This window comes from Dufourea novaeangliae, unplaced genomic scaffold (genome assembly GCF_001272555.1).
Source record: "Dufourea novaeangliae isolate 0120121106 unplaced genomic scaffold, ASM127255v1 scaffold299, whole genome shotgun sequence".
NCBI lineage: Eukaryota > Metazoa > Arthropoda > Insecta > Hymenoptera > Halictidae > Dufourea > Dufourea novaeangliae.
This window is the reverse complement of record NW_015374192.1, coordinates 1933700-1946390: the sequence shown is the minus strand read 5'-3', so window position 1 is coordinate 1946390 and position 12691 is coordinate 1933700. Positions and strand designations below refer to the sequence as shown.

At 48.0% G+C, this 12691-nt stretch overlaps 1 protein-coding gene across 1 annotated transcript in view; it reads right to left on the bottom strand.

Annotated features, from left to right (window-relative positions):
- The window catches only part of LOC107192207 (transmembrane and TPR repeat-containing protein CG4341-like), a 229964-nt gene that overhangs the window by 92039 nt on the left and 125234 nt on the right, over nucleotides 1-12691 (bottom strand). Inside the window, exon 5 of the mRNA XM_015581417.1 lies at nucleotides 12299-12413. Within this exon, the coding sequence (XP_015436903.1) occupies nucleotides 12299-12413 (115 nt within the window). The remainder of the gene's footprint in view (nucleotides 1-12298; nucleotides 12414-12691) is intronic.

Genomic DNA, 12691 nt, shown 5'->3' with positions numbered 1-12691 from the left:
TAGGCTCTTATGGAGTTTTCGTGTGTAAGAGGGCCGAAAATAAATGGATGGTTATAAATGAAATAAAATAATTCATTAAACGAACTGTTTATCGCGAACATTCGCTGTTCCCGACGACGCACGCGATTGGGCCAATTGATGGTAGCTAACTATACCCTAGCGTGGACATCGTTCAAAGTTCGGCGGGGTTCTCGACGTCTGAATCTTGGAAATCACGGTGATTGAAGGAATCTGGGAAAGTGGGGAGCTCATAGGCAGGAGTTGAATCCACGATCTTCGAACCCTTCCACTGACCAACCCTTGTCAACCAAACTGCCCTCCTACTTCTTCTGAACACGTTACGGCATGCGTGTACAGATTTCTGCATTCCACTTGACTAATGGCAAAATTCATGTACACACATTTGCGATACACAAAATTCGTTAAAATTCCAAATTTAAGACAAATAAAATATCGTTTATTACTGGGCGCATATCACTCTGGTCAGATGGAAATCCTATTAATTGAGCCGTTCATCTGCCAAAGTGATTAACGCCACAAAAATTGATCAAGGTAATTTGTTTTAAACACAAAATATTAAACACGAATCTACTTTGGAAAATTTGGGAAAATTCAGAAAGTAGAGTTGTCTTCATTTCTGATTTTCGTTTAACTTGTAATTTTAACGAAGTATACCTTTTTACCTAACAATTGAATGAAAAGTAAAAATATTCTAAAAGAATATTCACAAGGTTCCTCCGCACTCACCCACCCCAGCTGAGGGTCACAGAAACAAATCGAACCATGTTATAGCTATCCAAAGATCGAGCAACATGCAAATGAGCCACGCCGCTGGCCGGTACGGATTGTATGTTCAGTTCACGTCTCCGTCGCGATTCACCGTATCCATACACCGGGCGGCAGACGACGGAACGTCGTCCGAAGTTTCCACCGTCGACCACGGCATTTCCGTTCCGGGGGTCGAGAGCTCCCCCGTCCGTGGAGCGTCGCGAGACGTCCTGTCGTGTCCCATTCTGAATATTGTATGCAACGGCGTCGTCGTCGTTGTTCGTCGCGGGCGTGGAACGCGTCAAACTATGCCCGACGCGAAAGTTCCCGCTCCTTTCACGGGCCTCGACGATTGTCCGGCCCTCGGGGGCTATTCTGACCGGTCTTCCCGGCAACTTCTGAATTGGCGCAAGGTTTCCGTCGCGATTCTGCGGCGGGATGAACGAAGGGTGGAGGAGGTTGGAGGCGCTGAATACGCGAACAGGACAATGGCCGGGCGACGAAGAATCGTTAATGCCCTGGGAAAGAGCGTTAACGAGGAAAGTCGACAGAATTGAACAGATGACCGAGACGATACCATCGGATGGAAATATTTACTTCGCCACAGTGAAGTCATCGCGGTCACGAGGAGAGGGAATCGATGGCTGTACTATCACGACGATCCCGGAAATCACTTTCACCATCGAAGGGATCACCGCCACAGAGTACCTCGGACTTTTCCGATCGAAGATTCTATCCATCCCTCCCGGTCCACTTCCGTTTCCATCTTTCTCTATTCCTTTTCCAGACTGCTTCCGCTGGGATGAAATATCGATGAGGATCGGTGGTTATAATTCGATGGAGCAGAAGCCGAGAGAACCATTGGCGCGCGCTTTTACTCCCGTCCAACTGATTCTATACCGGTGTTTCCGGGGTCGCATGGCGCGCAAATCACGGGGGTAACAGCATTATCGCGAATTACACTGAAATCTCTTTGAACCCGACACCATCTATCGATAGGCACGCGAATATTTCACCGAGCTGGCTTCAATTATTCCCATTGAGGTAAACCGTTGGGGCTCGCTTTAATCGTCGGTGTCCATACAAATTGAAAGATAACCATACACGTCAAACGTGGATACGATCGTGTGGCATACATTGCCACCAATCGGCGTTATATTCGAGCGAATCTGTTGCTGGTTCGAGGGCTTATTAAAAATTAATGGAATCACGTCACCAGTGAAACGGCAGCAAACAAGGTTTAATGGAACGTTAATCGTAGAATCGCGGACTATTTCATTATTCGTATGTTTGATCCCTGTGTATAAAGTGGAGCCATGCTATTCGATTACACACGCGTATCGATGAACCGCCTTGAATTCCTGAAAGAGTGGTCGAAACAAAATCCGTTCAATAAAGCTTTCGCGAACATAACTACACCCAGAAAAATGTATTCAAAGCGATCAAAAAAGCTAGTTCCCAAGGGGGGAGGGGGAAACAGGGTTCATACGCGCTCGCAACAAAGTTCTGCAATGCAACTTCGTTGCGCGGCACGATCCGAAATCGAGCCATCCGCGCAACAAGTGGTGAACAAAGTTTCATTCGAACCGAAAACTGTGTTCCATCGCGCAACGTCCGAGCTTCCCGTGGCTTCTGTCGTTGAAGAAACGTTATCGGTTTTAAGCTCCCACCGAGGTAGGTATATACAGACTGTGAATTTGCAGAGGAAGAATCGTCGACTTCCCGCATGGCTCAGTGGTAAAGGCGAATTTACACTGGTCACTTTGGATGTTCACTTTCAATGAAACGCAGATGAAAACAATCTTTACACCTTTCACTGTGGATGAATCATCCGTGTTGCACATCCAAAATGCAAGGTCCAAATTCACCGAAAGAGATTAGCTCACCTTTGACCGCCTGAAAATCATAGGTACACACACGAGCAAACTGGGCTTCCGCTAGAAATGGTATTTTAGAATTATTTAAATTGAAATATCTCCTGAACTACTAACTTCTCGACATGTAAAGAGTACTTTTTTATGACCAATGTCCAGCTGCATCGATTGATGTATTAAAAAATACCTCCTTCCATTTAAAAAAACAAAGTTGACCTTCATATGACCTTTACACGTCCACTCACGATAAAACTAATAACATCGGAATATGCTCCACTCGATACCATTCAAGCCTTTGCTGAACGATTTTTTGCTACGAGTAACAATAGCGAGAAAATCATATAAAAATCGGGTGAGCGACCCTGTACATGTACCTATGATCGTCAGGTGATCAGGAAGGGATAACCCCGTAAGAACACTCGCCCTGATAGGGAAAGGCCTGGATTCAATTCCCTCGTCCGGGTACTCCATTGGCCGATTACTTTTCGCCTACAGTAGCAATAGGGACATCATTTAGTGAGTCTGTTTGCCCGAAACTCCACGGCAGTGCGCAACTGCTGCGCGATAATTGCCAGGGTGGAGGGCACTTCGCGCGACTTTGACGCCCATTAATCCACGATTTCTCAACCGGGCGTCGAGCCGGGCTGACGGATGGATGGGTTGCACCTGCGCTCTGGGAACACAATCGCGTTCACGAGCTCGGGTAACGCGGACGCGAACGGGCGAAATTATGTGCGTGGTTGCGCCGTGTACGCAGCGGAAGACATGGCCCCCGAGTGAATTGAACGCTTTATTTCACGGGAGATTAGAATTTACGACGGTCGTTCCGGGGGAAGGAAGTGGAATTGCACTGTTGCCTCGACGGAATGGAATTTCTCCTTGATTGGATTAGGCTGTCGTGCTATAGGGGACGATGACGGATTCTTTTGTAGTTGGACTACCAACACAGACACCTTTGTGGTCATGAGATATCAGAATTCGAGAGAATTCAGAGCTGAGAGAATTTGCTTCGTGAGATCTAGTCTACCAATTAATTGTAGAAGCCCTACGATTATACTTTCGGGTCTTTAAGACCTTACAAAAACGAAATTTTTTATGAACTCGTTAAAAGTTTAGAGGCACAAGAGCTTCCATGTATCCTGAGATGGATCACAAACGTCCAACCGATTGATTACTCGAACTTTCTTTCGGCCAGAAAAAAAGGCGAAAGAACAAACTTCAGATGAAGTAACCCTCGAATGTATCCTGCGTTATCATTCCAATATTTCCGTTGTGCACATCGAACGTGTGCCCATTGACATCGACAAAGGAGACAATCTACAATTTTATTACTGTGTTACAGAGTTTCGCGAGAAGAACTTGTGGTCCTCCTAGACGTTCAGATATCAAATAAATCATAGAATACGTGTCCAGGTTTAAAGTATCCGAGTGGCTGTTCGGCTCCTCGATCCTAATATTTGAAAATGGATCCAGGGAGTCGGGTAACACCGCGAAGAATAGGGTCAGAACGTGGCGGAAGTACGAAAGGATCGTCCGGAAACCGCGGGGTCTCCTACACCCCCGGGATCTCGGGTGGGTTCCGCGCTTGAAGCGTCGTGGCTCACGCTCGGGTTACACGGTTCTCACAACGACGTGATATCTGATAACACAGACGTAAACCTGAGATAATGCTCTTATATACTAACCGCCGACACGAGCTGGTTTTAGTTCGAGCGTTAGTAGACCCGGGTATGTTCATCGCGTAAAGGAGATAAAGTCCTCCCGAAAAGGGAAGAGAACAGGGCTTACCAGCGTTTTCCCCGAAAAACACGAGGACGCAATTTTTTGTTCGCGAGCTAAGAAACGTCGGGGCGGCGAGATAAGTCACGATTTGCATATTTCTCCAGAAGTTGTCCGTTGATCCACGCGATCAGATTTGGAGCGTCATCGTTGGAAAGATGATCGATGGAACGTGTTCGGTTAACGTGTCGCTGAAGAAGATCCTGTTGCGTTGTGGAGTCAACAGAGTCTATAAGTCGACAGGTTGCTTTGAAGCTGCAAACGTCAGCTTGACTTTCTTTGTCCCTGTGTCCTAGACACTGGACTCGATTATTAGACTAATAAAGAGTAAAACTAACCGATTTCTGTAAGATGACGTACTAAGCATTCTAGACCTAGACGAGGATCGGCAAGATCTTTGCTTCTTTCAGCCTTCCACCAACATTTCCTCAAGAACAACTTCCATAAATAACGTACAAACTAGTTCTCTAAAAAAAATTCCCTTGTTTCCTATCCGTGAACATTTCAAAATTCATCGTAACTGATGACAAACCCGGTCAGTTTAGGGGATAGAGACGTGGATATCGAATGTCTTGACGATAGTCGAAACCGGCGGCGGCGGGCACGGCTCGCGTCCCAGACACTTCCGCATGCTAATGCGACGGCGTACAATCAAAGCGCAAGCCGAGGACGATACATATTCAAGCGGTCAGCATGGGTAAACACCGGTCCAAACGGACTGGGGACGGTTTACCGTCGGCTACCTGCAGCTGTACACGCAGACTGCGCGTCGGCCAGAGATCCACGACGTTCTGTACGCGGTAGGGGGAGCGCGTCGTGTGTAGCGTCGCCGAATGAGACAGGAGTGGGGTGGTTTGGTATGGGTTGAGGGATTCCGGTGCGACGGGCGAAGCGTCGGGACGCTAGGTGGTACAGGCTGTATACATGACCGGGACACAACGGAATCCAGCAGAGGTCTATGGCGGATATACGGCGCGTACAGGGCCGACAGGGCGAAGCCCATCAATTTCCCATTCAATTCGCAGCCTCGCCTCTCGCCTTGCGAATTCTAGACCTGACGCGACTCCTACGAACGCCTCCCCAACACCCCACCTCCCCAGGTTGCGACCCCATCTCCCGTTCCGAGGAACGAGATCCTCGTACAACGAACGTCGATTCCAGCCGTCCGCCTCGATTCCGTCTAGTCACGTCGCTTAATGCGAATTAAATATTGGCACATCGGTAGGGGGAGGAGTGTAATACCGCCCGGTCGACGTTATTCCGATCGGACGGCGAACCGTTTGAACGGTTTCGAATGGCTGGGCGGAGGAGCGATTACTCGCGTGACGTGGCCCTCTAACGTTGTTTTTATGTTGGGGGTGGCTTGTAATGCCCTAAGAGAAGGATCGTTTCGTCCCTTTCTTATCTCGACGAAGCTGGGTCAACGTGTCTCGAACGACCGGAGTCACGCGGGTACTCGTAATCCACGATGATCTTCTGAGCACACCACTGAAAACAATTGGAGGATCGTGTACTATAGCTAGAGCCTCCTGATTGCGTTGAAAAATTTCTGGAGTTTTTTTTTATACGAATTGCACTATACCTCAGTCAACGAGTCGAGTCAGTAACTATAAATAAAGGGAGGTGGTGGCAATTTAGATGGGACAGGGACAGAGACAGTTGCCCAGCAATGGTTAGGCTTAGCACGGAAGAATTTTGGTCATTTCTCAAAGAAGAGATATTAATTAATTGATCCTATAGCATTTGACACGTTCCTTTCGCTTGATTGGCACAACAGAACCGCCCTCAGAATAGCGATCCCCTAATTCTATCGAACATTGTACTTCGTATAAATAGGTCTGACTAGAATTAGGTATACCGACATCTTGACTTCCTGGATGCACATGGATTACACGTCACAGACTATTTGTGTTCCAGTTTATAGTCTTTGGCCCGTGTGCTACATGACGTTTTCGGCGTTGCGTATGAATTAACTATCGCGAAGACGGTCGATGCGGCTACTATTTCCGCACAGTTCGACCAACAACTCATATAGTATTCCAGGTGTAGTTGTCGGTTAAGCTGGAAACCCAGGGAGGGGAAACGCTGTCGTAGTTTATCTGCAACTGCATTAGGCGGAATCAATCGAGCATTAATATTCTACGCGTAATCGTGCACCTTGCAAACATTGGATGTCTTGTTTAGGGAACCGTCGCTCGAAAACACGATATTCGACCGAGAGCGACGGGTGTGTTTTTGCAGGGACGTCGACGAACGTTCCCATCAGAGGCCGCGGAAGACTTTAATTTACATTATGCGCGCCCCAGCCGCGAAACTCGACGGTGAACGAGTTCAAAGTGCGTTCAAATTACGGGGGAACACGGGTTAAACGGGATATGAGTTCGCCAACCCTTCCTCCCTTCCTCTCTCCCGGGTCGTTCCAGAGTTTATCACCGTAATTTCGCGTCGCCTCGATGCTTCATTTACTTCACTGGAACGCATAAATTTTCCTGGGGATGCCTTGGACAACCGTGTATACGTTCCCGAAAGAAGCTAATTTCAACGGTGTCGCGACATCCGTGCAGCACCCAGTTCGTTCGTGTACAATGTAACAAACGTGGATCAATTATATCAATTATTCTCGGTACTCAGGTAATAAATTATCACGTACCACGATCGGTCTCCAATAATTTTAAGCACCATTTGTACCTTTTTAATTGGCCACTATATATGCAGTGTCGGGATCCAATAATTATCTGAATTACTAATATTACCGCACACAAGTGTATGGACACTTGGTATGTATGAGAAAAATCTTAAAAAATATTTCAAGCTAAATGTATTACTTCGTAGTAGCATAAGTCTTGTCCATCAAAACATTCATGTCCTCTAAACAGTATTTATTTCAGTTCTTCGGCTGTTTCGAAATCCCTGGTAATATTTACTCCATCTTCGATAAGTATAATTAGGACACGATAGGACACTTATCGAATATGAACTACAATATTTCAAAGATACAAGTATTCCTTATCAACGAGAATAAAAAATCTGATTCTCACAAATACTTCCTAAAATCTCAGTTCAACGTTATCCCCTCCCACATCTGTATCGCGACATGTATTCCACGATTACAAGAGCAACGACGGTTCCTCGAGGGCCCCGGCGCTGTTCAAAGGTACACATCCTCGACAAACAAAGGCAAATATTTTTCCCCGTTTAACGAACTTCCCTGCAGACGTGTCACAGCATGGGCCAAGGTCTGCTCAAACGGTGCAAAACAGTAGAACGAGGGCGGTAGGGGGGGTACAATTAGCGTGCTCGTTGCGGTGGTTCCTGTTTCGCGTCAATTTAATCGGGACAATAAGCAAATGAATTCCCCTGGGATCATGAGATTTGATTTCGTTGGCGTCTTCACCGCGGGCGAGAGAAAGCGACCCTCCTCTGTCGTGCAATTTCGCGTTGTCGACTGGCGTCACTATGAAAACCCTCGATTGCACTTCGCGCGCGCGGTGCACTTCACTGGAAGCCTCCGTCCGCGTTTGCAACACGATGCACCTGGCTCTTCCTCCGTCTACTTCTATCTCTCCGCCTTTATCCAACACTCTCTTCCACTCTCTCTGTCCTCGATGCCGTGGAGTTTCGCGGGTCGTTGCGCGGCCGCCTCCCGCCACCGGGGCGGATGCTTACTTTACGGCGGCGGTTGTGTAACTGCCGGGCGTCGTCGCACCTCCCAGGCGTCGTGACGACAATTAAACCCCTCCTTTGAGCCGGGTGTCAATTTCGTCGGCGAATCAACTGATTCTATTTACCTGGAGGTAATTACCGCCATTGGCGTGGATCCGGTGCACACCGGGAGTCGGCTGTGAAACGGCCAATAATTCCTCGCTCGCCGCTTAATTAACGTGTCACGGATACTCTTTGCCTTGTCCATTTTCCCAACACTACCCACGGTCCCCTCCCTGTCCCTCCCACCCCTCCTGTCCCCTGTTCCACTCGAACAACCCTCTCCTTTTTCGGTTTTAATAAAGCGTCGCGATGCCCGAACGCCCGACGTCTGGCCGTAATTATTCATCGGCTCAAGCGATTTAACCTGAGCTCCAAGCGATTTTTCCCGAGCTCCTTCGCAGCCCCCCCGTTTCACGTTATTCCGTGGAGCCAATTATTTTTTTAATCCTTCCTGTACGACGTCCGACGCGATTAAAATATCGTCCGCGGACCCGCCCGAGCATCTGTTAATTACCTATCGATCCCGCGACGTCATTACCTAAGTGCTACATAATCGAAAGGTGGATCGAAGGAGGATGGGGATGAGGCGAACTGGAACGGAACGGGACGACTTTCTTTGCCCTGGACCGTCGTCGTTTCGCCGTCGACTAATCAATTTTCCATTCACCGTCACCCACTGACGAATGACTTGCGATCGGCCCAGAGTGGAACAGAGAGGGGTGGTTTAATAAATCAACATCCGTCGTCCTTCCGTAAATCCGTCATCAGTCTTCCAAGGGGCTAGAACACTACCATCGAGAGCACAGGGTGGACGAGAGTCGGTAGGCGTACGATCCCCACCCATCCCCTTGTCCTGTCGCCACGAACAAGGGAGGCCGGTGTGTCGTTCGTGTTCACGCCGACGAATCGATCCCGTCAAAGGGACAACGCGTACTATGGCCCTCGTGGGCTTATCGAACCGGTTCGGCCAGTTTCTTTTGCGTGTCCTCGAGAGAACCCCGCAACCGCGGTCGAATGTCGCGAAATCGTGCTAGACACGTTATGGCCGGACCGACACGTACGGAAACCTTGTATTCGTCCGCAATCGGAATATCGAGGCGGAGTCACGACACTGTAAACCGTGGAGCACGTTCTCCGTCAATGAACTAGCCGAGGGCTTGCGAGTCATGTCGCCTGGATTCGGGTTAATAGATAATAGTGTGCAACGATTTCTATATGTTGTTGAATATATACTTTAACACGTTGAATGCTGTGGGGGTCACCGGTGACCCTCACTCTAGGGAGTATACTTTTCAATATAATTTATATTGGATCGTAAATCGGTAAACTTCTAGAAAGTGAATGCCAAAAGTATGATAACATAGTTGACTTTAATAATTTTGTATAATATTGTATTCTTGTACACTCTGTGTAACGAAAATGTCACACAGAGGTGTGGTTGAAATGTACGGAAATTCTGCGGCAGTCAACGTGTTAATGATGAAACAATAAAATATAAAAATGGTGTTTAACAATCTTTCTCTTTCTCTCTCTGGAGAGAACACGTGCGTTTCAACGGTCGAAGGAAGAAGAAGAACGTTTCCTGGAAGAGTAGCGCCAGAAAACGAAAAACAGAAAACCCTTGCGGTGCCTCGTCCACGACATCTCGCGTCAACAGACACACACACACTCGTTACAAAGCGCGCTAAAAATGAAATACTCAACATATGTCAGTGCAAAACATATTCGAGTACAGTTTTTAATCCACTAACCAGGTAGGATCTTCTTAAAAGATTGACTTAGGTCAGACAAGGATGGTGTGTCCACTGTAGCTGTAGGATAATTTTTTAAGTTAATCTAGGTAGCAGATTAAAGTTTCGTCACACCCAGACCTCTCCCCTCTAAAAGATAACAAGATCCTCCCGTTTAACCTCCTCTTCTCAGGATTAACCTACCCAGTCATCTTGGGTATAAATACACCGTAGTTGATACGCTAATCAGTACTACCAACATCCTGAACAGCGTCTAATTCGGAGCCCCGTTCGAAGAATTCCGATGTAGAAAGATTCTCGAGGCAGCCGTTTTCCCGGAACGGAGGAAATCGAGTTTCCTTTAGGTCTACGATCGCAAAATGAAGGATACCCGAGCGTAAGCCAGAAGCCAGCCGATAATGGCTGCACACGATACCGCTATTTTCACATCGGCGGGCATAACCCACGAAGAATAGAATCCGGGGTTATCCGAGTGGCCTGGGCAATTTCTCGTGCGGCAGCGGCGGTTTGGACGGGCTAAAAAGTTCCTTCCGTGAAACGGATCGTAATAACGTTTCCCCGGGCCGTGTTCCGCGGCGTGAAATTTTATGAAGTCAGAGAGGCGAGGCCGGCTATCCCGGCCAGGCCGTGACTATCTCGCGTACACCCTTTATTAATCGCGAGATTACCTCCCCTGGTGGGAGGGAAAAACCTGGGCGAACCCATACACGATGGAGGCTGTTTGTATCGTCGACGAACGGCGAAGAGAGGAGCAGATATGGATGGACAGGTTCGTAGACCGACGGTGTTTTCCACGCCAGGCGGTCTCAGGCGGACACGTTCGAGTCGCCTCAGATACTCTCGCCTCGGACACTCTCTCTCTGTCGCCTCTTACGGACTGAGAGAACCAGTCTTCGCGTAGATAATGGATAACTACGTTGCACCGAGTGAGTGTATGTGTGTGGTACGTAGAGCGGTTTATCGCAAGCTCGCAGAGGGATGCCCAACGGCGGCTTATCGACTCGCCTCTGGCTTGACAGGCTTCTACGTCCTCCTCGAGCCGGCCTCGGAGAGGATCGGAAGATGATGAGCACTGATCGAAAGTCCGAAGAGACTTTTGGTGGTTCTCGAGGGAAACGCTGGACGGGTGACCGGAGTGAACCTTCGAATTCCTCGAGAAAGGGGTTATTCTGCTAGGGTTATTTGATAATCTTGAGGGATATCGTCAGATCGTGGATTCTATGCATTTTATGGAACATGTGAATTATGTTAAATATAGTGGAATAACAATTCTATGTAACGTTTTGAAAGACTATTTTTCACTTTCGAAACGTGATCTTCGAATCGTATCTCTACCTAACCTACTTTTGCTCTATTTTCCTCTTCCCCGTAGGTATTTATCTATTGCGTCAAGCTTCTTCATCTGTTCACTGCATCTTCACTTTTACTTTTCACGTAACGTTAATCAAGGTTAATTTACCAGATAATAAACTATTATTATTACAATCGTCAGGTTCCCAAATCGACACACGCGTCTCCTATATCGCAAACAACAATCCGGTAATTTTCACCCCGTATATGAAATCCTCTGTAAACAGAGTCCTTGTCAAAGCATGGAAATATCGTTCAGATAGACTCTCGACCGATAATACCTAGCCCTGGCTGATCCGACCACGCGTCTGAGAAACGATCACGGAAATTCCCTAGACTGTCGTGTACCGATTTTCCACCACGGATCAGCGCTGGCGACTTTTTTCGTCCTTTTATTTCTGCGGGCCCGAAACTGTCGCGCGATTCCCGGCCAGTCTTCTACGGATCACGGGCAGCCGGCAGCTGCTTAAGTCAGGAGCGAGTTCATTGCTTGCGGAGATTTGCGGAGCGACGGCGGCGGCGGCGCTTTGCTCGCGGATTACGCAAATTCGACAGTCGTCTGTGGATCTTGGTGGGGGATGGTGGACCGCCCACTGTGTTATCTCAGTGGGGAAAAAATGCGGGTTTTCGGGACAGCTGCGCGATGTCACTGCCTTCGCGGATGAATGTTAATTCAAATCCCGCTTCTAAATTCGAGACCGGACTTGAATTAAATCGACGAAGCGAGAGCACCGGAGGATTTTCGCGATTATTATAACGACTCTTCAAAAGGTTAAAACCCGTGACCAGGGATTTCGGGAGGGGATTTGAAAAAATTCGTCGAAAAGTTTCGAATTCCTGGAAGCTTGGATACACCGTGTTTGCGTATAATGGGGAAGAGAGGATGATTGCTGGAGGAACAAAGGGTAGGTAAATTCGTTGCATCCCCTCGAATACCTGATCATTAATTTAACACGGTGAAACGTGGATCGAGATTACCTGGAGTTGTACGCCATTAACGATCGTCACACGAAGATAAAAAGAAAATGGCATCAAAGTGGATTATTGGAACAACGTCCAGCATATACTTACAGATTGTAGTGCACGTCCGCCATGTTCGGTCGATAACGAAGCGCCTGGACAAACGCCTCCTCCGCCTCTGCGACTCGTCCCTGCGCGCTCAGAACACTGCCCAAATTACCATAAGCTGCAACAATCACAACGGAGAACACTCGTTACAAAACGGGCACCGGGAACCTGATGAAAAAAAGAACGAGACGACGGCGGGCGCCGATAAAGAAGCGGTAGGAGGTGAAACGAGCGTGTCTACGTGGGCGAGCTCGTAAAGCACCTGCTAATTCGATTCGGTTTAAGCCCGGCTGGATCGACGCGTTTGCGACTCGTCAGAGACACGTCGTTCTTTAACTCAAAGGAACTTCGCGCTCAAACTTGTGGGACATGTTTTACTTACGATCGTTTATCCGC